The 27,610-nt window shown below is 35.1% G+C and overlaps 1 protein-coding gene across 7 annotated transcripts in view; it reads left to right on the top strand.

Annotated features, from left to right (window-relative positions):
* The window catches only part of LOC149563071 (Photosystem II reaction center PsbP family protein), a 198,690-nt gene that overhangs the window by 76,602 nt on the left and 94,478 nt on the right, over positions 1 to 27,610 (top strand). Inside the window, exon 10 of one of the 7 annotated variants that reach the window (XM_089826488.1) lies at positions 17,308 to 17,361. The exons of the other annotated variants lie outside the window; for them this stretch is intronic. Within the exon in view, the coding sequence (XP_089682614.1) occupies positions 17,308 to 17,319 (12 nt within the window). The 3' untranslated portion in view covers positions 17,320 to 17,361. Of the gene's footprint in view, positions 1 to 17,307; positions 17,362 to 27,610 lie in introns of those variants that run through there. 7 annotated transcript variants of the gene reach the window in all.

The following is a 27,610-nucleotide window of genomic DNA, read 5'->3' as shown; positions in this document are numbered from 1 at the left end:
TAGCTTCAAATTGGCAATTAATGGAAGAATGTATGGAATAGCAAAAACTATGTGATGAACTTCGATAGCTAAGATTATCAATGATTGAAATAATGGTAGCATTGGTTTGTGTTTTTTTGGTTGAGTAAAAGGATATGGAGAGAAGCATGGTTCAAATACTTGCAAGGTAAATGACACTTTATCAATTACTATGTGTGCGTGAACTCCACATCCTTTGCATACGCAAGGAATTATAGATACAAGCTTGGCTAGCGTAAGGTCAAAGAGAGTTACATTGCATGCAAAATAACAAGGTGGCAAGGCATGCATTGCTAGTTACAACCTTGGCAAACAAAATATGTTAAAATGACAAGGGCCAAAATATTAAATGGTACATAAGAGGCTGCTAGACTTTTTGCGGAAAAGAAAAGAAAAAGGATTATTGCCTTTAAATAATTATATAAATAACACTCATATTATTTACGTATATTTATACATACATATTCGTCATATTTCAAATATACGTAGATACACATATACATTGTATTTTCAATATCATGTATACATACATGTACGTTATATTTGAATATATGCATACATACATATATGTAACATGTAAAATTGTACATAAGTATTATGGGTATTATTGATATAATAATTCATGTCTGACGTCACAAGAAAAATGCTGAGCATCCCGATCCAAATTAAAGGTGACAATTTTTGTTTTGCCTAGTGTTCACATGAATATATTTATATGTATCTTTTTAGATTAGACTACTGTTGTGAGGTTTTCACACCATTGCGCCAAAATTTTTTGGGGACCCCCTTTTTATTGATCGCCTCGGCAAATTTTTGGGTTGTCCAAAATTTTTGAGTTTTGAAAATTTCATGCCTTGGCACCTTCAGGACAAATGTGGGGAGGCTTACCTTATTTTCACCCGGTTTCAACTTGATTTTTCAGAGCAACCAATTTCATCCTTAGGCTGAACAAAATTTTAAAGAGCAATATTTGGCAGGAAAAAATTGTAAATTTGTACTTAGACATTTTCCTTTGAAAATTCGGATATAATTGTGTAAATTTGAATAGCCTTTCAAAAGGAAAATTTTTTGTTAGACTTAAGTTTTGGAAAATCTCAAATTTTTCTTTGGTGAAAATTTTAATTTTGTTGAAATGAGGCTAAATTGCAAAAATTGATTTTTGGCTCTAGAAGAAATTTTATTCTATTTTTGTCAAATTTTTTTTATTGGCATAGCAAAATCGATTTGGGTAAAAATTGCAAAAAATTGGCTTTAATAGATTAAAATTGCCTTGAAAACTTTTTGCCTTTAATGAAATTGGTAATTTAATATTGAAAAATGGCTTTTGGTTAGCCAAAATCCAATTTTAATGATGTATTAATTACTAAATCCTCATTAAATGGAAATATTTAACATCTCCAAGGCACCATTTAATTTCCTTTTGCAATTTAGAATTGATTGGCAATTTTAAAAGGCAATTTTCATTTTGGCAAAATTAATATTTACCTAAGTATTTAATTGTGGGCCATAATTTTGCATTAATTATTGTTTTTCTTGCTCCTAGGGTCCAAGTCGGCTAGCTTGGGGGGAGTAAGAAAGTTGGGTATAAGAGGAGGCCTCTCTCCCATTTTTTCCTCACTTCTCACTTATCCTTCTCAAGGTGTTGGCGATTTTGCAAGAGCAGATTTGCACTCTTCTTGCTTGGCGAAATTTGTGGAGGGCGAAATTTGTGGAAGATAAAATTCTGATTTTTTCAAGAGGTTGCGATTTTTGCCCTAGGTTGGGTAATTTTATTTGGAGGTGAATTGCATGATAAATTTTTGATTTGCAAGTGGGTTTGAAGTTCTCGAGGTCTAGTCCTAATTCCAAAAAGTCGCTATATGATTATTGGTTAGGGTGAATTTTTGTCATTTAAAGTTGCAAGGGGTCCTTAAGTTGACATCCTTCTTTTGTTCTAGTCTAAGGATTGCTTCCCTTAGTTCTACTTGCCTTCTGGTCCACCACTCTACCATCCTGTAATAAGGCGACGAGCATGGAGGATGTTAGTGCAAGAATCCGAAGCAGACAAACACTAAGAAAGACAAAGAGGATATGATGCCCAAAACACCCTTCTTCTCGAAAATGAAGAGAATAACCAACACCAATACCGCTACAGTGGACATGATACAGATAAAGGACAGACTAAAAGGACAATCCCCCCTTGGCTATTGGTAAATGTAATTTTCATCATTTAGAGTTGTAAGGGGTCCTTAAGCTAACATCCTTCTTTTGTTCTAGTCTAAGGATTGCTTCTCTTGGTTCTACTTTCCTTCTGGTCCACCACTCTACCATCTCGTAATAGGGCGACGAGTATGGAGGATGTTAGTGCAAGTAAGAATCCCAAGTGGACAAACACTAAGAAAGACAAAGAGGATATGATGCCCAAAACACCCTTCTTCTCGAAAATAAATAGAATAACTGACACCAATATCGGTACAGTGGATATGATACGGATGAAGGACAGACTAAAGGAAGGACAATCCCCCTTGGCTATAGGTAGAGGTAATTTCAAATCATTTAGAGTTGCAAGGGGTCCTTAAGCTGAGATCCTTCTTTCGTTCTAGTCTAAGGATTGCTTCCCTTGGTTCTGCTAGTCTAATTGTCCACCACTTTACCATCCTGTAGTAGGGCGACGAGATGGAGAATATTAGTACAAGCAAGAATCCTAAGGGGATAAACACTAAGAAAGACAAAGAGGATATGATGCCCAAAACACCCTTCTTCTCGAAAATGAGGCGAATAACTGATACCAATGGCGGTACAATAAAAATGATATACAAAAGGCAGTTGCACATCATAGCGCAGGCATCGACACTTCCATTACAACCATGATGAGCGACAACGGAGCAACCCTTGATTTTGAAGATATCAGAGAAGAGGATGTTAATGAGAAAGATTTTGGATTGAGGTTGGATGAGTTGGGAAAGGTTGCTATCAAGAAAAAGCATTTGGGCACCCTTTCCTCTCTCAGTGCTTTTATTGGATTTGCGAAAGAATATGAGAAGGATCACAAAAAGATACTACAAGCAGCAAGTAGCATGGTGAAGTTAGTGAAACTCAAGGCAAAACACACACCTTGTCCTCCTATGGAAGAAGTTAACGAAAGGCTAGCTAAGTTCATTGCCTTAGCTAAGAAAATGAAAGAAAAGAGTAGATTTATATTAGAAGATCATTTGATGTAAGCCCAAGTGGCAAATTTCCCTTTCTTCTAGAATAAGGCAAGTGTCTATTTTTGATTGGCCACCATTTTGGTGCCTTCTCATTGGTTACCACTTTTTGCACTTTTTTCATTGGTCCATTGATGAGGTGGCATCTTCTCATTGGCCGATGGGGTGGAAACCCTAACTAGGGTTTTGAGGATCCAATCTGGATCGTTGATCTTGTTTTGATCTCCACCGTCCATTGTATTTTTGGCCCCTATATAAGGCCATTTGCTTTCATTTGTAAAGTGTTGGAGAAATTGTTGCAAAGATAATACCAAAATTGCTCTCTTTTTCATTGTTATGATTTGCATGTTGATTAAGAACATTGGGTATTATTGCATGTTTTCTACTTCCACATAGTTATATTTCTTTTCAAGTTGTTGAAGTAAATTTCATTTCAAGTTGCTAAGTAGGAGTGAAGTAGATGGATAGTTGTATGGTAGCATTGGTAAATGTTTGATAGGGATCAATACTAGACCACTAGCATCCTAGCGACTAGTTGGGAAGCCTTGTGTGGTAAACTAGTTTATTATTCCTTCGAATCATTGCACTTGTGGAAGTGAGGCTGCTGGTCAGCTCTCATTAGGTTCAATCCCCGTCCATTTGCTAACCTTCCATTCATAGGAATAGGAGTAGAATAGTGAGTAGCTAGGTAGTCGAAGCTTAGAGAAGTAAGTTAAGTGATAGAACTCATCCATTCACCTTCGACCACCACTGCTTTCCATCAACATCATCATCGAAAGACACACCCTCCATCATCACTACTATCAACATTATCTGCCATCCGCTCATTTCACAAACTGAGCCACCATCACCTTCATCCCACTAAAGTCCAAGTCATCCTCAACAATATTGCGTAAGGCCGCCTACGTGATTACCAGCAAATCACATCGATAAAACTGAGCGAGTATCCAACGGTGTAAGGAACGTTGGAGTTATACTCATGTCTCATGAGCATTAACTTTTCAAGAGAGGAGTTGCATGTTTGATATCCCATATCGAATATTCAAATCCTAATATGTTATGTAAGTGATACAAAACTCGCATCAACAACTACCTAGTCAGCTCATGGTGGACACTTGGCATTATCTAATCTGTCCTAGTCTGCTTTTCCCTGATCAAGGTGGTTTTAAAGAATTACTTGATAACTCAGTGGTAAGTGGGTACTCATGCCCTTTCCATCTTCACCAATGCTTCCCCCTTTGCCACGCTCCCGCAAGAAGAAAATAACATGGTGAAAGCATATTTCCGAATCATTCAAATACAATTTAGTTTTCATAACTAATTACCATATTAACTAACAATTTCCAATTCAAGTAATAACATAATGGTTAATGGTTTAACCAATATTTTCTATTTCACATGAAACGAATGAATAACCAATATTTCCAGATCACATGAAATCAAAATGAATAACTAGTTTAACTAACCATTTCCAATTTGCTTGAAGTCTCAACGACTATATAGAATATTTAAAATTAACAAAATAGGGGATGTAACAGATTTGCCCTAAATTCATGTGCAGAGCCATAAGTACGTTCTAAAGTCTATCAGAGGAACCTAGGCATAATTTGGAGTGAATTTGCTGCCTAGCAGCCGAACATGGGCTGAACTTGATCTCAAAACTATTTTTTTGACTTTTTTAAAGTGTTAGTTTGCCTAATTTGGTCTATTCAACCCTCAAAACCCTAAAAGTGACCACTAAAAAGGCCAAAAGGATGGTTTATATGTCATTTGTGCATTTGTGAATGAAAAAGAAAGTTGTTTATATAGGGAATCCAAATTGACAATAGGTGAAATCCAAATTGACGATTATAGAAGAATTTCCTTTAATAGGCTATGATATCTTTGAATCTAGGGCTTAAACTTTGAATATTAAGTTTTGGTCTAACTTGGTTAGAAATCCTCTAACCAATACAAAATAACAATTTTAATAATTGTATTATCTTTTGATGATTCCTTTCATTCTCAAACTATCCCTTGATATGGAAATATGTTATATGTAACCAAGCAAGTGTATCATGTTATATGTATGGCTAAATGATGTAATTAATCCTATTGAACTAAAACATAGGTATGGTGGTGTATTTTGCTGTGTTGGTTTACTATTAGCATAATATTGTATGGACTAATTTGTTGTTGCATATACATACATAATTTAAAAAAAAGTATTTTTGTACGGATGAAGCCAAAATGCATCCGAACCTATGCCAAAAAAAAATGATCGAATTTTGAAACCAAATCTTGAACTTGACTTTGAACCCGAATTCGAATTGACAACTTAGCTGCAAACTATTATTTGATGACTTTAACCATGTTATTATAAGAACATGTAGATTAAGTCTAAAGGATTAGTACATGTTGCATACAAACTTTTCTGTCTATGCTTATTAGATTGTCAAGGATCCCATGTATTGTCTAACTGCTACGAGATATAGTCTTAGCGACCATAATTTGTGTTGGATGTTGCAATCATATGCTAATGCTGATACAAAACTATAGTTTGCACCAGTCATGTTCGTTGTCTTCTTGGAATTGAAACCTTCTTAGTCAATGCTTATAGTATTGAGGTTTCCCATTTAAATTGTTTGTTTATTTAATTCTTTCTTAATTGTTATTTATTATCATATTAATAGTATACCAATTGGTATATTATAATAAAAAATAGTTAATAATTATAGCTTAGGTCAGATAAACATGAATGATAGTTATCAATAGAATGATCTATGATTTCATGTATGTATATCAATATACATTGAGCATATCGATATACATACAATACATAATTAAATATTAAATCATAAATCATTATATTGATTTTACGAGAATTAAATTACCATTCATGTTAATCGACTTGATGAATGATCATTATTCTTGTTATTTCTTCCAAGTATAAATCTGTATTTATTGATGTGCATTAAGTCGATACTGAGTATCATTATCATTGACATTTAAATAAGTATCGAGTTAATCAATATTGAACATTATTACTTCCATCAATACTATGTATTGATAAAGATAAATTGCATCGATTATATATCAAATTCGCATTTGATTACATTTGTTATATTACCGATAACAATCGGTTGATATTAGTTTGAGTAAAATACCGATTACGAAATGATATATACACATGTTGGTGGAGAGACATATCTCCACATATGTCACATCATGTCTATCCATTGAAATAACGCCAATAGGTTATTGCCACCTTGAACACCAAAATCTTAATATTTCGAGGAATTAACGTTTCTTCAAACAGTTTGCAGCAAACTCAGCAATTACTATGATGACCCTCACTATATGAGTTTTTAAAATATCGATACCGAATTATGGCAATTTGTCTAACACTTGGCATGAAACATAATTAATCCATGATATGTCTATTTCACCCAATCAAGTGGTAGCTAAAGGCAGTGGATAAGTAACAACAATTTCAAGAAAATAATTTTATTGCAGATATTATGGTGTAGCCAAAAACAGTCTGAATAACTGAGATCGTTCACTTACAATATCAAGAAGAATCCTGACAACTGATGTTACCATGAATCGCTATACGCAACAGAGTCTGGGTATGTGTTGTTGTCTCAGTGGTGCCCGAATGGATCCTGAGTCGGTACTCAACTAGCACCCGTTTCTTATTATTTTGTCTTTTTCTTCTAAACGGAGTCGATTCACAATCTCCACCAGCTCGTGTCCAGATTGTCCCATTGCCTATGTCGTTACTGGCTCTTCAGGTCAACATTCCGCGTCCTCCACATTCTCAGTGATTCGGCAGCAAATGGTGAGGAAATTCAGGTCGAGTTTCGATCTGGAATTGTCCTTTCTAAACCGCGATTAAGGGCGCCCAAGGAGAATACCGAATTGGCGGATTGCGAAGGGAGTTGAATCCTTGTGTAAGACCAAATGCTTCCCCGCCCAATGCGATCCTGTTTTTGAAGTCGGGTGTCCCAGACGAAATATTAATCTACTCTTGGTGCAATCTTCTAATGGTATTAGCTCCTGCGATCTGTCTCTAGGAGTGGAGAGTTCAAGCTGTAAATACTCTGAGCTGCTGTTGTCAACTATAATGAGGGTTTTCTTCTAGTTTCAGATCCGCCAATCCTCAAGACTCCAAAACATCACCCTACCAGTAATCCGAATATGCAAATTATTTCAACATGAAATGGCTGAAGACCATCTCCAATGTGCAACCCTTCGGGGGAATATTTCACCTCCTCAGTTATGCGGATCCAAGGGAGTTCTCATTCCCAAAGACCTAATGGGAATTTGCAGATCAATGACTACAAATTGCCTTAATTGAAATAGAAAACGAATCCACAAAATCGCTTGTCCAAATGGGTGCCTTATATCCTCTATTTATTCACTTCGCTGAGAAGTTACTGGAAGTTTTCCGAAATCATCTTTTATGATGTACTTTAATTATTAAACTTTATAAAATTAAATAAATAACTTTATAAAGTTAGAGTACAACCTTAATTTAATATTAGAACGAGTAGGCCCACTTACTGAATTATTATTCTCCGAGAGCAAAAATGTAATCATCGGAAGACAAAAATGACCCTCTTTCCATAATCATTTGCCTACGAGAGTCGATGATAGGCAAATTCTCTGTTTTAAATTATGTCATTATAAAGGGGACATGACATCCATCGACATGTCTCATCAAGCAAATATATATATCTCAAATCAGATCGATAAATGAAAGGTACACAAATTTATTAGTACAAGTCATTTGGAGTTCGATCGCTCTTTCTTATACTCAGAAATTTGTGATTCAAATTCAGAAATAATTGAAGTACTATCAATATAAAAAATTATCTACATTTCTTGTGAAATATCATTCTCATTATTCTAGCAGCAACTTGCAAAGGATCATAAGTTAGTAAAAGCATCATTTAAGAGATGATAAAATTAAAAAAATATCTGTATTTCTACTCAACAATAAATCTAATCTACTTTAACACGGTATCAAAGCACAATTGTAGGAAGATCCGATTAGATTTGAGTTAGCAGATTATTTAGACTACCAACTTGCTCTTAAAGGAGAAATCACATTGCATTCTTCATAATGACAAGCAAAATCAGATTCGAAGATTGTCTTGAAGGAGCGTGAAACTTAGCATCATGGGAGTTCAGGGTTATGATTATCTTGAAGGAAAATGAAGTAGATTCATTTTTAAAAGTAAGCATACCTGAACCAAACAATGATGCTGAGAAACTCAATGGAACAAGAACAATGAAAAGGCTTTGAAAGTGATCATCGATGCTGTTAGGGACCATATAGTTCCAATTATATCAAAATGTAACACAACATACAACATGTTCAAATCACTTGAAGATATGTATGAACTAAACAATAGTAGCTGATTTCTCACATTGAAAAGACAATTCCATCATGTGAAGATGAATAAGGAAGAAACTTTCACATCATACTTAACAAGGATCACTGAATTGAGAGACCAACTTTCTATAATTGGTCATCAAATTGACAATAAGGAGTTAACATTGATGGCTCTAGATGGACTCCCATCATTGTGGGAATCATTTATTCAAGGAAGAAGTGCACATCCAAAATTCCCTAAGTTCAATTGATTAAAAACGGATTGTATTCAAGAAGAATCTAGATTGATCACTAGGGAATTAACAAAAATACCATCAATGAGAACATTCATGTGTTGAACTCAAACTCTCATAAGAAAAGAAAGGAGGAGAAAAACACCTGTGGGAAAGGCTCTTCTAAGAAGAAGAGGAACATATACCAAGTAAAACGTTTTAGATGTGATAAGTATGGACATTATGCCATGAAGTGTCTTAATAGGACTAGACAACAAGCCTCCTTTGTTGAAGTTGGAAAAACTAGCATGGAAAATGATTCAGAGAAACTTGTTTTCTGTTCAGCCTTATAAAGCCAAGTTTCAAACATATTCAATACCCGGTTGATTGATAGTGGAACCTCATGTCATATCACTGGATTCAGAGAACACCTAAACACTCTAGTAAAGAATTTTGATGAGGATGTAACTATTGGGGATGATTCTAGCTACCCAGTCGAAGGGATTGGAACCTTTTCCATAAATTTGAAATCAAGCATATTTCTTCAACTCATAGGAGTATTATTTGTGTTAAGAATAAAAATAAATCTAGTCTCCATTTCTGCACTTGAAGATAGAGCGCATAGAATAACCTTTATAGAAGGCAAAGTTCTGGCGTGGCCAAAGAACTCCACCAACAAGAAGGCTCTGTATCATCTTAAATTGGAAGCACTTCAATTTAATGATGGCTTAATACCTGCTTAGTGAAATTTAATGCAAGGCTTGCATTTAATTTGCATTGTCCCATTTTTCTTCATCTCTCTTTATTCCTTCTAGACAGAATTAGGATAGGACCTAATAGATTCTCCTTGGTATTACTATTTCACGACACAAAGCTCAAGGTAGGACCTATCCACTTGGATCTCCCTTGCCTTCCTCCAATCATTTAGAATCTCTTTTCCACACCGAAACAGGGTTTTCTCAAGAGCTCCACCCACTTTCTTGAAACTAGGACTTTTTTTAAGAGCTCGAGGGAATCCCAAGGTTTCTGTGCATAGGAGTAAGGGACAAAGTTAGGGACATAGTGCGTCATTGATGATGCAACGCGTTGTCCACGATGTAGTGCACCCTTGATTGGGAATTTGGGACCCATTTTTTGGGTCCACTTCTCGGCCATGTGTCAAGCTTGTTCTGAGGGATTAATTTCATACTTGGACTAGATATGGGAGAAAGATTATTTGAATCTTTTATAAGCACATTAATTTGCCTCATTTTATCCATCCACAAGTCATACTCACAATCCATCATTCCCATACTCAAGCATTCAAACATTCAAGCCATCTTCAAGTACATTCAAGGAGATCCTTTTGCAGGCCATTAGAGATGAGATCCATTACATTCAAGCTGCTTTCAAGGAGCTTCAAGGAGTTCATTTGGGAGCTTCATCATATCCTTCATGTTCATCCCACAACCTTTCAAGATCTAGCTTCCTTCATTGATGATGGTGGAGTTTGTCATCAAGAGAGGGCTTCTACATTCATCCTTCTAAATTCGCATCCTCTTGATCCATTCAATTGGTAAAGTGGGTTCATTATATTCAATTTGAGAAATTCTACTATTGTAAGGTTAATTTGTGCATTTATTTTACTTTTCCAACATTTCAATTATTTCAATTTCAAGGTTAATTCTTAAACTGGGGTTTCACCAATGCAAACCCCCCATTAAGAAACAAAACAATTTTTCTTGTTAGATACCCTTTTTGTAGAGCTTCAAAGATTCGAAAATTGTTTTTCATTTAGACACAGAGCGTTAGGGGTGTAGTGCGATCCTGACCTTCCTCTTGATTGACCTTGACCTTCTAGATCAACCCTAATTGAGAGTTGAGTGATTTATAGATTTTGGAGATCTCGTGTTTCAGGTTTGGAACTAGATTTGTTCGTTGTTTCAAGTTGTACAAAAGCTAGAAAAACCAGATCCAATATTCCACCTCAATTGTCAAGGTAACTCATTTAATTGCTTTCTTCATTTCGACATATTTACTTTTTGTAGCTATTATCTTAATTGCATTTCATAGCTCTTACTAATTTAAGGTTTTAAGGGTTTTGCATTCTTTCTCTAATTCTATAATCATTAGATCTTTGTTTGCATTAGTGCTTCTTTATCATTTCGGTTGTACTAGTCGTCTGAGATCTAATTAGTTTAGTGTTGAAATTGAAAGTATCAATCTCCTTAACTTCCCTTTGAGGTATAAGGTTAATCAACCCAATGAAATGTGGAGTAATTAAGCCCTTTTATATTTACTACACATTTCACCTTGTATCTAGGCTTATACTATAGGATTTAGACAAGGATATCTTTACAAAGTTCAATCCATGCACTAGTCCTACTCAAGCCCTATTTCATGAGACTTCAACCTCAAACAAGATTTGGCACAGAATCTTAGGTCATTTCCATTTTCTTGCTCTATCTTCGATAGAAAAAATGGTGTTTGATTTACGCAAAGTAAATCAAACTCATGAAGGAACATGCAAGGGTTGTGCCCTAGGTAAGAACACAAAGGAACTTTCCAAAATAGTGTTAGCAAATCTAAAAATACATTAAAACTAATTCATTTCAGTTTATGTGGACTAATGTCTATATCCTCTATAGGAGAATTCTTGTACTGTATAATTTTTGTAAACAATTTATCTAAGAACCTAAATATACTTTCTTAAATGTAAATAGTCTGAAGAAATCTTTATGAGGTTTGTAATGACCCTCTTCAAATCTGCTCTCAAAAATGCTGATGAAAGCTCAAGGAATTTCATCAAACAATTCACATGCAAGGGACGTATGACTGATATAGTATTTTAGCGGGCTTTAAATGACTCTTTCTTCAATTTGCATCAATGAGAATCTTGTGCTAGAAGACTCCAAATGGACTACACAATGACCTAACATGAGTGTGTTACTAATTTTGACAATTATCAGTGCATATATATGATCTAAGCATGAGAAATGAATACCTACAGCCAACTAGCATTTTTACAAACAGTTGGTATGCAAACTAACTAGCTGATAAATAATGATATTGAATTGCTTAGATGACACTAGCAACTATTATCTTCTTAATTGCAATGAAATTTCTAATACAATGCTCATGAAATATGGCCAAGACTTTTGGCATTTACATGGATTACAAAATGATAATGCTGGTATAATGCACACTTACAGCTGAAACTTATAATGCCCTAAAAACAATACTAACAAGGGAACCTGGTTGTAGATGGCTGTAATAATTTCCTTCAATGCTGCCCCTTCTGCTTTGCTTTTCCGATTTGCTTTTTCGGATCTGCTTTTTGAACTGCTTTTACGGACTGCTTTTTCAGCCTTTTTTTTGGTTCAGTTTTTTCGGATTGCTTTTTCGTATCTGCTTTTTCGGACTGCTACCATGTTAAATTTCAAGACCATATCTTTCAATGGTGTCAAGATTTCCGGCTTGAAGGGATTTCGTCCTTCAAACTATTGAGACATAATCTCCAGAAAATTTCGCAATTTCTTTGATATTTCCAAGCATACTAAAAAGAAGCTCTTCCCTTTCTTTTATAGTGTTCTTAGAAGAGCTCAATCCTTCGTTTTCTCCATGTGGGATAAAACATCACTCCCTTTATGTAACTTATGTCTCCAATGTGTTATAAAATAAAGGGGACTCTTTTAATTTAAATATTTCTCACAAACTATAGTCTATGCATTAATAAAGTTAAATATTTAAATTTAACTTTATAAAATAACTTTATCAATGCATAACAAATCTTATCAATGATAAATAAGTCTTCTTGTCGATTTTAAACAATTACCATCGACATACCGCTGCCACTGGATGTCCGACCATATCCAAGATGACTTATTATAAATAGTAAGTATGCCCAAAGTTGCCTCAAAACCCCACAGAAAGACCTGCAGCTGAAACTATCTAGGCCAAATGGCCTCTAAGTCCCTTTAATGTCTTAGTTAGCCTATGGGACCGTGGGGAAATAGGCTAACAACAACATCATGCTATAAATGCTAAAAAAGGGACATTACAAGGTTCAAGGAATTCAAAGTTCTTGTAGAAAACATCTTAGGAAAGAAAATCTAAATATTAAGGATAGAGAATGGTAGGGAATATACTTAAAACATGTTTAAAGAGTTTTGTGTGAATGGTGGAAATAAGAGGGAGTTTACTGTACCTTATAATGCCCAACAAAATGGGTTAGCAGAAAGAAAGAACGAGACCATAGTAGAAGTTGCTAGAGCTATGTTGTATGATCAAAGCATAGAAACTTCATTTTGGGTTGAAGCCTCTAGGACAACTTTCTACATAAAAAATAGATGTCCTCATTCACTCCTAGATAATAACACCCTTGAAGAAGCATTCACCGGTATCAGCTTGGTAGAAGTCATCTAAAAATATTTGGTTGTCCTGTCTACAATCATGTGCCTAAAGAGAAGAGGTCTAAGTTAGAATTCTTATGTAGGAAAGGAGTATTTGTAGGATATAGTGAAACATCTAAAGTCTACATGATTTACATACCTAGACAAAAATTAATTGAACTCAATAGAGATGTCATTTTTGAAGAGGACATTGCTTTTAGAAAATCCAAAAGCTCTCGTGAGATAGAAGCTCTCATGAGATAGAAGATCAAGATCCTCCCAAAGATATGGAAAAGGATCATGTTCCCAAGGCTCAGAGGGAGACTCCCAAAGAAATTGAAGATGAAAGTCAAACTACTCCCTTAGACGAACCCAACAATAATCGAAAGTGACCACTTTGGCTTAGGAAGATGATTTAGGAAGCAGACTAGTATGCAACATCAAAGGGAACCTTCAGAGAGAGCAAGAGACCTAGCAGATTCTCTAGTTATGCTGCCTTAATGAGGGAGATCATAAAATCAAAACCATCCTACGTCGAAGATGTAAAAATCCTAGTCTAGTTATGGCTTAACGGAATTCATTTTATCAACATCAATTCCCTAACCCATTCATAAGGTTGTCATTTTAACAAACACTTGGCAGGCAAAGCTAATTATCACTATAGATAATGCTAAAGTCTTGAGCACCGTGCAAATAGATTTTGCCCAATTAACGATGTAGTCAATCAAATCTCTGAACATCCAGCCTTTGAAAAACTGATATTTAATTCTGTAACAATAGGATTGCTGTAATTCTAAAGTTATGCTCTAATTATGACAAAAGATTTATAATTGGATATGACCCTTCACTTCCATCATAGTTTGGTTCGCCACAATGAAATACTGAAATAAAATATTGAAACATACACTAGTTTCTAAAGCTAGATGGAACTCTTTATTTTGATTGCAAATGTAAGTGAAAATTACAAGCAAGGAAATGGAACCTGGTAAATATATCAAAACTCCCAGGCGGCTAATGAAGCATATGATTCCTTCCTGCAAGCTCAATGTGCAGCTCCATAATTGGGCGGATAGACCATAGATTTTCTCCAAGTTGGATACTACCTTCATCAATAATAATCAGTCAAAACGCCCAATGCTGACCCAACATTATATGCATAATTCTTTTGACATCAGGCCCAACCCTCTTGATAATAATTGCAGGTCAAGGTGATTATTTACTGGTCGTGAATCTTCCTTTAGACGCCTAATGTATCAAAAGCAGACCCTAAATAAGAAAGCACAGGCCTTCATAAAGGTAATGCAAACCTGGAAAAAGAAATGCAGGCCTTGAGAATGTTCTAACACTGCTATAGGATGGAACAACAACACCACAATGCACATTGATTTTCCATAATCCGAATCATAGGTCTGTAGGATATAATCACAGCCTCCAGTCTCTTCAAATTAGACAATTATAGAAATGAAAGACTCTCTCAGCAGTCCACACAAATGCAGATCAACCTTCAATAATAATGCAACTAGATTCCAAACAATGGCGTCTCCCAATAACAGATTGTACAGTAGGAAGACTCCTCTAATTTTCAAACTTACAATTGTCAGAATTGAACTCACTACAATTCTTAGCCAAAGCTTCTTCCAGAGCAATAGTAAGAATAGTAGGATGACAAGCAAATTCTCAGAAATCCACAATACCTCGGAAGAACAATCAACTTCAAACCCTTTTACTTCAGCAAGGGCACACAAAACGGAACTCAGAAAGCCACAAAGGCAACAAAAGAAAATAAATATTCAAGCGTGCTTTTCCCAATGAAATGAGCTCTCATTTATAAGCTTCCCTTGGCCAAAGCTTCCTTAAAACTCCACTTCACAAATTGTGGAAGTTTCCCAAAAGAACTCAACACTGGAAAGTTTCCACCATGCTTTTTAGAGATATCTCTTAAAGTCATTATAATAATATAAACATTAGTATAATAATGCAACTCAATGATTAATAAATAAATAAGAGTTCACGCAATTATTCACTTGATTAACTACAAGTGACGACCAACTGCCAAACCACTCATTGCACTGCCGAAAATAACAACTGCCCATAATAGACTTACTAAAAATAGCAAGTTTACAGCTAGGACCCCCAAAACACCTTGTTAGCTCACAAGGGTCGCTATGATGAGCTAACTCCATCAATTGCGTAGACCTGCCAAAAACGGGGACATTACAGAAGAAGCTCTTAATCATCAAGTATGGAAAGATGCTATGTTAGAAGAAAGTATCAGTCCATTGTAAAAAATGATGTATGTGACATTGTGCCAAGATCCAAAGGAAAATTTGTCGTATCATCAAAATAGCTCTTCAGGATCAAACATTTTTCAGCTGGTAACATTGAGAAACACAAAGTCCTGTTTTTTGTTAGGTTTCTTATAGAAAGAGGGAATCGATTATGAAGAGACTTTTGCCCCTTTTGCCAGCTGCACTTTAGTCAGAGCCATAATTGCTCTCGCACCATCAAAGGGATGGAAGATCCACAAATGGATGTGAAGTCTGCATTCCTGAATGGCACGATTGAAGAATTATATTTAGAGCAACCCAAAGGTTTTGTCATACATATGTTGAATCACATGTTTGCAGGTCGAAGAAGGCTTTGTATGGACTTAAACAGATCCCTGGATCTTGGTATGAAAGGATTGATGACTATCTTGTGGGATTAGGGTTTTCCAAGAATGATGCAAATCCAAACCTATATTCTAAGATAATTGACGGTGACATGTTAATTCTTATCTTATATGTTGATGATTTGTTAATCATAGGAGAAGAGACCTAATCTTTCAGTGTAAAAGGGATTTAGCTTTAGAATTTGATATGAAGGATTTGGGTATCCTATAGTATTTCCTTGGACTAGAAGTTTGACAGTAGGAAGATGGCATCACTCTTAATTAGGGAAAGTATAGTATTGACATTCTGAAGAAGTTTGAATGATTTAGTGTAGACCCATGTCTACACCCATGGACACAAATTTGCACAAATTAATGGAAACAAAGATTAACATAGAATTTGCAAACTCCACTCTTGACAGATAGATAATTGGATCCTTGATGTATTTGGTCAACAAAAGACTTGATATTTGTTATGCAGTGAATGCTTTTAGCTAATTTATGTGTGAACCAAAGGAGATACATCTTGTTGCAAAAAAACATATTCTGAGATACCTTCAAGGTACAATTGGTTAAGGTCTCAAATACAAACATGTAGACCTAGATGTACATGCATACACCAACTCAGATTGTGTTGGAAGTGTGGTTGACAAAAATAGCACATAAGGATGTTGCTTCAGTTTAGGATCGACAATGATCTCATGGATTAGTAGGAAACAATCCTCTGTTGCACAAAGCTCTACAAAAGATGAGAACATTGCAACATCCATGGGAGTAAGGGAAGTAGTGCCACTTAGGGCATTGCTCGTAGGGCTATTTGTTGAGTCCTTGAATCCTACTATTATTCATTGTGATAATCAGAGTTGCATCAGGCTTTTAGTGAATATAGTGTTGCATGATCGATCAAAACACTTTGAGATTTCTTATTACTATGCTAGAGACATGGTCGAAAGGAATGTGATTCAGTTGGAGTATATTAGTACAAGCGATCAAATAGCAGACATTCTTTCCAAGCCTCTCTGTAGGGTAAAAGTTGAACACTTTTAGGATAAACTTGCTATGGTTGAAAATAGAAATCAAATTTGAGATTGAGTCTCAATTGTTCTTTATTTGTACTAATCTCTAAAGATATTTAATGTGTGTTACATCCCAAATTTTGCCCTAAGTTTTAACTTTGATCATAGCCGTTGGTTTAATGAATTATTTCTTTTCTTGATCATGTGAAACAAGTTAGTTAATTATAGACGTTGTATCAATTTTTTTTTTTCCTGACCATGTGAAGTGAGTTAGTTAATTATATACGTTGTACCAACTGATAACGAATTATATCTTTCATGATCATGTGAAATGAGTTAGTTATTATAGACGTTGATGAAAATAATCAAGTAACCTATAATTGTCATTAGATGGCTGACAGATATTTGATTAAAATTAACGATCAATATTTTTGAGTTAATGTCTTGGCGAGAATGTTTTGCTTGAGTGATTGTAGGAAGAAGACTGAAGAAGAGGGGAAGCATTGCTAAATGAGATCATCGGAAGGGGATGGTCGATTGGTTCAGCCATCAGGATCGACAGGTATGACCTAAGACTACCTTGGAAAGGATACGAAGATTTGACCACAAGTTACATTATGGGACCGCATGAGCTATTAGGAAAAAAATATAATAAAAACTTAAAATAATCTAAATTAAATATAATTCGTACTTTTGAAGATTTATTTTTGAAAATTTGTTATTTAATCATTATTATTAACTCTTAAATATGAATATATATATATATATATATATATATATATATATATATATATATATAAAGATGAAGTGGCACCAATAAATTATAATTATATAATCTATTGATGTCATCTCATCAATATACATATATAAATGTACATAAGGGCTTATAACAATAGCAAAATAAAGATTAAACCCTTCCAACTTTTAATTCTTTTTCCCTCCTTGTTTCTTCTTTTCAAAATTTGAATTCAATCGAAAAGCTTTCTTGATAACCGATGGTAGCCTAAAGGTCACGACTGACCAAAGTCCATTATGAGATTGATTGGGAGCATCCTCCTCCTTTCTGCATTATCTACTCCCCTTCCAAAATCTGCTATGCTTTTTACCAATCATGTGAACCCCGTTCTCATTGATAATCCTTTCTAGCCCTTTTATCTGAAATCATTCCTCTGAATTCTCTAAAAACCAACAGTGATAAAATCCGAAACAAGGCAATATACAACGAAGATCAAGAATACCAGTTGGCGGAGGGAGAAATCCAAACTGGAAATCAGGTCATGTGATTCTTTGTTTTTCAATCGGCTTTCATAATCATTCAATCTGAATACTATCAATGCCTCTATAGAATTTGCAATTACCATTAAGAAACCTTGTTGCTGTCTTTAATATTGAGCAGAACAATGAATAGAAAATATAGTCTAAATTGTATTTCATTACCACAATCGGTTTACAAACAGTCCAATGTCATGTTCTTGTTTTACATTTGATTAATCACGAATATTTAAATTCTGAATATGGAAGACAAAGATTTCGATTAAGTAGTATGAATCAATATCTATACACATGCATCTCCCATCCATTATTTTATTTCTTCTTTCTCAATTTGAATCGACATATTCTCCTCAGTCGGTTAAGATTGAATTAATAGAGATAATCCATTATGCCATCTGTTGATATCTGAAGTGTTTATGATATTCAATTATTAAAATGGCCCTGAGTTCACACTAATTATATGGCCATTGAAACTGAGATAATCATGAATATTGGAATGAATCCATATGTTTGCAATGCTTAAACATATTACCAGGCATGGAATTAGAATATATTGACACCGAGGAATTCACCTAGCTGTGAAGCCATAGTAATGGTGAAGAGTTATGAAATCAAATCAGAATCATGAGGACACTAAGAAATTCACCTGGCAGAAAGGCCAATGAATGGTGAAGAGGTGTAAAATTTAACTTGCAAACAAAATCAAGGAATCAGATTGGAATAAATAAATAAATAGCTCATGCAAGTCGTGATTATGGAACCTGTTCTCAAGTCGAGTGGTGGAGATCGGGTTTATGAGCCCAATTTGAAATCCTTGGCCAAGGTAGATATAGGCAGATGTGCTGATCACGAGATCTTTTTATGTGTCCATAAGCTTCAGTTATTTAGGAATAACTAATGGGACACTCAAACTACCGGGTAGCTCGGATGGCTAGACTTAAGAATATCCCAAGCCCGATCCTTAGGTAGGGAGGACCGTTCTATTAAGTTAAGATGTTTGGGGATAAGTATGGTCCGCGGTTGGGAGGTTAAGCCTATGTCAATACTTCTCCTCTCACCAATGCCGAGGCTTGAACAAAATGACAAAGGGATTTCTCCATTATTTCTATATGTTTCTTTTGCACTTTTACCTTTAGAATCATGGAAGCATAACTACATAGTTTAGATATAAAAGCATTAGATGTTTAAGATGATAGTTGCTACTTTACTTTCAGTTGAACATGTTAGAATGATTTAAATGTTAGCAATGCAATCATTTATTTATTTCCTTGAATTAAATTTGCAAATAGATTAGGAAGCAGTTACTTCTTTCTAGTTATAATTAGTTAATGGAAGTCATTGTCATGTGAATGGGATTAGTTATTAGTTAATTATGTGTTTTAAATTGGTTAGGAAAAAATCGTATGTTACATATGGTATCAGAGCGCTGGGTTCGACATTGAACCCAGGGCACCCTACTTTCTTGAAACCTAAAAGATTCCAGACTGACTATAGGATGCAAGTACGTAAAACACCCCGTAAGAAGATTCGGCACCCCATCTTTCCCTATAGAATTAAAAACATGACTAAATATGACTACACCTGTTGTTCTATACCCCAAGACAACGAAACTCTGAATCAGACAATTTAGCGGATGAAGAAAGAAAGATTCAAGTGGACTCTTGCTAACAAAGCAACATATAGAAACAAGCTGATTCAAAGCTGGAACACTCGGCAGAGGAATCCTCTTCTACAGTTCCATAGATCCTGGATGGTGCGGGATATGTACCAATCTGAACCAAAAACTAAGTGCTGAAAAGCAATATTAAATGTTATGTTGATGTAAACATCCTTAATAGAGGAAAATTTTGTAAATAAGGTTGCTCAAAGTGAAGCAACAAAGTAATAAGTTAAAATAAGTTATTTGAAAATCATGTGTTTGCAAGACTTTTATTTTCTTTGAAAATCTTTTCTTTTTCCACATAATTGACACAATTGTAAATTAATAGGTGGGAACCACAAACATAAAAATGAATAGCAACGAGAACATTGTAAATCAAGACATAATACGTGAGAACCCTCAATCTTCTAATGAATTGCTACCCCAAATCTTGCAAGAAACACAACTAAAGTTAGAGACCATGGAAAAAAGAATGAGTAAAATGACAGCCCAGATAGGGCAGAACCGCGAGGAAACTCAAACCTCATCACCTCCTAGAGCAGAGACAGAAGTCTCTAAGCATAACAAAACCCCCTCTCCCAAGCAATTAGAAAAACAAAAGAAAGAGATAGTGGTTGACTTGTCAGTAGACATTAAAAAAATAAAGCCACCTAAGTTTTCCGGTTCTGAGTCCGGGGAGGAAACAGAAGCTTGGTTAACTGAGATGGAACATTGTTTTGAGATTAGAAATTTCTTTGAAACCTCAAAAGTAGTTTGGGGAATTTATCATTTTATTGGAGAAGCTGCAACCTAGTGGGGAAATACCAAGGTTGAACAGAACATAAGAACCACTAAGATCACCTGGGAAAAGTTTGTGAACATTTTCCGAAACCGTTGGTTGCCTTAAACCTTTTATGATCAGAAGCTTTTAGACTTCCAAAACTTAAAACAAGGAGACATGATAGTACATAAGTACTGGGAGAAGTTCATGCGATTATTAAAATATGTGCCACCATATCAACAAGATACCAATTTAAAGGTGAGGAAATTCATCATAGGATTGAACAATAGGATAGGAGCTATTGATGTTCTCGCTCCCCGAACCATGGAAGAGGCCCTAGAGAAGGCTGTTCGACAAGAACATGAGATCAGAAAGGATGATTCCATCTGAGACAACAAAAGGAAGACAACCTGGAGTTCAGAGGGTGCTGATTCTGGGCCTTAGAAAAAGCAATTTAAGGACTACAAATACAACAAACTAGAGTTAAAAGGCAATGGAGCTAAGGATGCCAAAAGCAATTATAATACGAGTAAAAACAACAGGAATAATGAAAAGAAAGAATCACTAGGAGGATGTTTTAACTGTGGAGGAGATCATTATGTAAACCGGTGCCCTAGTAAACCCAACGTCAGCTAGCCACAACGACCACCTTTACCGCAACAATAGCAATTCTTTCAACAGAGGATTCACGCAGCTTTGGATAATAGATAGGCAGAACAATAGATAGGCCCCATTAAAACTCCAGGTAAGATCTACAGAAACCTTGTGTCCATATTAATTGATACTGGAGCATCTAATTGTTTTATATCACCTAGACTGCTAAGTAGGTTTCCAAAAAGATCTAGTTTTATGGCAAAACCATGGACAGTCGAACATGCGAACCAGTCAAGGGCTAAGGTAGAGAAATGCCTATTTGAAGTTCTAGTTGACTTCCCGAATTTTTCAGTGAAACTGAACTTATATGTAGCACCCCTTGGGTCATATGATATTATTATAGGAATTAATATGCTTAGTGAACATAAGGCCATAGTAGATTGCCTTGCCAAAACAGTAAGCTGTGTGGATGATTGGGGTAGACCCACAAGCATTACATGGATTAGGCATAAAATCAGATCGAAACAAATTTTTGCAATGCAACTTAAAAGGTATGGAAGAAAGGGCTGTGAGATTTTTGTTGTTAAGATTGAAGACACAAGGGACCCAAAACCACCACTTATGGAGATGACTACAGTTATGAAGATGGGGAAATCAAACAAAAGTTAAAAGAGCTTCGAGGAAAAATACCTTATTTGAAGAATTTATTAGACGTGTTCCCTGAAGGACTTCCTGGATTACCCCCTTCCCGAGCTTTTGATTTCACCATAGATTTGATACCAGGAGCAGAACCCATATCTCGGGCACCATATAGGATGACAACTACAAAATTAATGGAATTATAGATTCAACTTCAGGATATGCTAGATAAGAAATTGATCTGGCGCAGTGTCTCACCATGGGGAGCCCCAATGCTGTTTGTGAGGAAGAAAGATGGAACCATGAAATTATGCATAGATTACAGAATGCTCAATAAAATCACCATCAAAAACCAGTACCCTTTGCCGAGGATAGATGATTTTTTTGATCAAATGAGGGGTGTGATAGTGTTTTCAAAAATTGACTTGAGGTCAGGATACCATCAACTTTGAATAAAGGATGAGGATATGCATAAAACTGCATTCAGAACCAGGTATGGACATTACGAGTTTATAGTATTGCCATTTGGATTAACCAATGCCCCAACAACTTTTATGAATTTAATGAACAACATATTTCAAGATTGTTTGGATAAGTTTATATTGGTCTTTATAGATGGTATCTTAATATGGTCTAAAAACGAGGAAGAACATCAAAGGCATTTAGAAGTAGTTCTACAAAGATTAAGAAAACATAAACTATATGGGAAATTATCTAAGTGCGCATTCTACCAAAAATAAATTCAGTATCTAGGGCACATTATATCAACTCAGGGTATAGTAGTGGATTCATCAAAGATAAAAGCAATTAAGGAATGGCCCATACCTAGGAATGTATCCGAAGTAAGGAGCTTTATGGGATTAGCAGGATTCCATAGAAAGTTTGTTAGAGATTTCTCAAGGATAGCCTATCCGATCACCTCACTTTAGAGAAAGAGAAAGAAATTTGTCTGGACAGAGAAGTGTCACACAATCTTTGAGTTTTTGAAAGAAAAATTGACTACAACACCTATTTTAAGGGTACTTGACCCACAAAAGCAGTTCGTTGTAACAATAGATGCATTTGGAGAAGGATTAGGAGGAGTGCTAATGCAGGATGAACATGTCATTGCTTATGAATCTAGGAAACTGGAAAACTATGAACAGAATTACGCACCCCATGATCTTGAATTAGCAACAATTGTGCATGCCTTGGAAATGTGGAGACATTACCTAATCGGAAAACTTTTTGAGCTTAGAACCAATCATCATGGTTTGAATTATATTTTCAGCCAACCGAATCTTAATGCTAGACAGAGGAGGTGGCTGGAATTTTTAGCAGATTATGAGTTTGACATAAGTTATATTAAAGGTAAAGAAAACAGGATGTTAGATGCCCTAAGTTGGAGAAGACACATCTCAGCGATAACTACTGTAAACTTCAGGTTAAGGGATTTAGATTTTATGACGCTTGGAGCATGATGGGTTTTATGCAAAAATCAGCCTAGCTCTTATTAGAGACCCGCAAAATCCTAAGTATTCAGAGTTTAGCTTAGAAAAGGATGGATTATTAAGATATCACCACAGAATCTATGTGCCCAACAATTTTGAACTCCGAAGACTGATCTTAGGTGAATTTCATTCAGCCCCATATTCAGGACATCCAGGAGTAACAAAAATGCTATCTGATATAAAACCTCTATATTTCTAGAAAGGGATGAAAAGGGAGATAATCGAGTTTGTCGCAGAATGTTTGGAATGCTAGAGAGTAAAAGCAAAACATTGGTACCTAGCAGGTTTGTTACACCCAAATGAAGTACCCGAGTGGAAATGGCAGGTAATATCGATGGATTTCGTACAGGGATTACCTATGACATGGAATTGACACAACACTATTTTGGTCATGGTTGATAGATTGACAAAAGTTGCTCATTTCATACCAGGAAATTTAACTGACGGAGGACCAGAGATTGCCCATAAATTTATGAAAGAGATTTTCAAGTTGCATGGGATTTCAGAGAAAATCATTTCGGATAGGGATGCTTGGATAACTTCCAGATTTTGGCAAACATTATTTACAGCCTTGGGTACTAAATTAAACATCAATTTAGCTTATCATCCAGATACAGATGGTCAAACAGAACGGGTAAATTAGGTATTAGAAGATCTCCTAAGAGTATACTGTATGGACCGACAGTATCAATGGGAAACATACTTACCCTTGGTAGAATTTGCCTATAATAACTCCTATCAGTCCACCATTAGAATGACTCCTTTTGAGGCCTTGTATGGTCGTAAGTGCAAAACTCTAGTAAGTTGGAATCGGTTGGAAGATAGAATCATTGTTGGGCCTGAAATGCTTCAAGAGATGGAGGAGCAAGTAACCCAGATTCGTCAAAGGTTAAAGGAAGTGAATGACAAACAGAAGAGTTATGCTGATGCCAAAAGAACACCTAAAGAATTCTCAGTAGGGGACAAGGTATTACTAAGAATTAAACCTCAGAAAAGTACTATCAAGTTTGGCAAAAATGCTAAGTTAGCCTTGAGATATGTGGGACCCTTTGAAGTTTTGGAAGTTGTGAACCCAGTAGCTTACAGGATTGCTTTACCACCAGCCTTTGCCAGGATGCATGACGTCTTCTATGTGTCATATCTTAAAAAGTATATTACTCGCCATGAACATATGATTGATTGGAAATTATTGTGGGTACGAGAACTAGGGGTGGTAGAGGTAATACCACTAAGAATACTTGAGGTACGTAAGCTATGCTTACGAAATCGGGAAGTAACTCAGTGCAAGGTTCAATGGGACCAGTATGCTGAGGATAATGCCACTTGGGAGGATTATCATGACATTTTTCAAAGATACTCCCATCTTTTCTCTGGAAACTGAAAAACTAAATACTTCTTTTTGAACTGACTAAGTATTATTTAAGTTTGTTATTATGTTCATCGAGGATGATGAAAACTCTAAGGGGGTGGGTATGTTACATCCCAAAATTTCCCCTAAGTTTTAACTTTGATCATAGTTGTTGGTTTAACAAATTATTTCTTTTCCTGACCATGTGAAACAAGTTAGTTAATTATAGACGTCAATTTATTTCTTTCCTTACCATGTGAAGTGAGTTAGTTGATTATATACATTGTACCAACTGATAATGAATTATATCTTTCATGATCATGTGAAATGTGTTAGTTTTTATAGACGTTGATGAAAATAATCAAGTAACCTATAACTATCATTAGATGGTTGAAAAATATTTGATTAGAATTAATGATCAATATTTTTGAGTTAATGTCTTGGCAAGAATGTTTTGCTTGAGTGATTGCAGGAAGAAGACTGAAGAAGAGGGGAAGCATTGCTAAACGGGATCATCGGAAGGGGATGGTTGATTGGTTTAGTCATTAGGGTCGACAGGTATGACCTAAGACTACCTTGGAAAGGATACGGAGATTCGACCATAGGTTACATTATGGGACCGCATGAGCTATTAGGAAAACAATATAATAAAAACTTAAAATAATCTAAATTAAATATAATTCGTACCTTTGAAGATTTATTTTCAAAAATTTCTTATTTAATCATTATTATCTATTGATGTCATCTCATCGATATACATATATAAATGTACATAAGGGCTTATAACAATAACAAAATAAAGATTAAACCCTTCCAACTTTTAATTCTTTTTCCCTCCTTGTTTTTTCTTTTCAAAATTTGAATTCAATCGAAAAGCTTTCTTGATAACCGATGGTAGCCTAAAGGTCATGGCTGACCATTAAAAGTCCATTATGAGATCGATTGGGAGCATCCTCCTCCTTTTTGCATTATCTACTCCCCTTTCAAAATCTGCTACGCTTTTTACCAATCTTGTGAACCCCGTCCTCATTGATAATCCTTCGTAGCCCTGCAATCTGAAATCATTCCTCTGATTTCTCTAAAAAACCAACAGTGATAAAATCCGGAACAAGGCAATATACAGTGGAGATCAAGAATACCAGTTGGCGGAGGGAGAAATCCGAATTGGAAATCAAGTTGTGTGATTCTTTGTTTTTTAGTCGGCTTTCATATTGATTCAATCTGAATACTATCAATGCCTCTATAAAATTTTCAATTACCATTAAGAAACCTTGTTGCTGTTAATAATATTGAGCAGAACAATGAATAGAAAATATAGTCGAAATTGTATTTCATAACCACAATTGGTTTACAAACAGTCCAATGTCATGTTCTTTTTTTACATTTGATTTATCACGAATATTTAAATTCTGAATATGGAAGATAGAGATTTCGATTAAGTAGTATGAATCAATATCTATGCACATGCATCTCCCATCCATTATTTTATTTCTTCTTTCTCAATCTAAATCGACATATTCTCCTTAGTCGTTTAAGACTGAATTAATAGAGATAATCCATTATGTCATCTGTTGATATTTGAAGTGTTTATGATTTTCAATTAATAAAATGACCTTGAGTTCACACCAATTATATGACCATTGAAACTGAGATAATCATGAATATTGGAATGAATCCATATGTTTGCAATGCTTAAACATATTACCAGGCATGGAATTAGAATATATTGACACTGAGGAATTCACTTGGTAGTGAAGCTATACTAATGGTGAAGAGGTGCGAAATCAAATCAGAATCATGAGGACACCGAGGAACTCACTTGGCAGAAAGGCCAATGAATGGTGAAGAGGTGTAAAATTTAACCTCCAAACAAAATCAAGAAATTAGATTGGAATAAATAAATAAATAGCTCATGCAAGTCGTGATTATGGAACTTGTTGTCAAGTCGAGTGGTGGAGATCGGGTTTACGAACCTAATTTGAAATCCTTGGCCAAGGTAGATATAGGCAGATGTGCCAATCATGAGATCTTTTTGTTTGTCCATAAGCTTTAGTTATTTAGGAATAACTGATGGGACACTAAAACCACCGGGTAGCTCGGATGGCTGGACTTAAGAACATCCTAAGCCCGATCCTAAGTCAGATAAACATGAACAATAATTTTCAATTAAATGATCTATGATATGCATGTCTGTATACCAATATACATTGAGTATATTGATATACATACATAATTAAATATTAAATCATAAATCATTATATTGATTATATGAGAATTAAATTACCATTCATGTTAATCGACTAGATGAATCATTATCATTACTGTTATTTCTTTCAAGTAAAAAATTGTATTTCTTGGTCTACATATAGTCGATACTGAGTATCATTATTGTTGACTTTTAAATGCATTTTGAGTTAATAGATATTGAACATGATTACTGCCATTGATACGATGTATTGATAAAGATAAATTGCATAGATTATATATCAGATTTGTAGCTGATTGCATTAGTTATATTACCGATAACAATTGGTCGATATTAGTTTGAGTAAGATACTAATTATGAGACGGTATTATTAGATGTCTATCCATTGACATGTATCATCAAGAAAATATCTATCTATCTATCTATCTATCTATCTATATCAAACAAAGTAACGAGAATTGGAATCGGATTGGAATCAGCAAGGTTGAATCAAATTGCGAATCGACATGAATCAGCCACGAATCAGCAAATTAAAAAAACCCTTGAAATTTAGTGAGTAACTTATTTCATAAACCCTTTATCACTGATTCGATTCAGCAATTCACAAAAATTCGTTTGGCTTGAATCGAATCGCCGAATCGCGTGAATTGCCGTGATTCTTGTTACTATGATATCAAATCAGATCAATAATTGAAAAGTATAGAAATTTATAAGTGCAGGTCATTTGGAGTTGGATCTCTCTTTCTTATACTTAGAAATTTGTGATTGAAATTCAGAAATACTTGAAACATTATCAATATCAAAATTTTC

Source organism: Cupressus sempervirens, chromosome 4 (genome assembly GCF_028749045.1).
Source record: "Cupressus sempervirens isolate cs-2001-9-10 chromosome 4, ASM2874904v1, whole genome shotgun sequence".
Lineage (NCBI taxonomy): Eukaryota > Viridiplantae > Streptophyta > Pinopsida > Cupressales > Cupressaceae > Cupressus > Cupressus sempervirens.
This window is presented reverse-complemented; position numbering and strand designations above follow the sequence as displayed.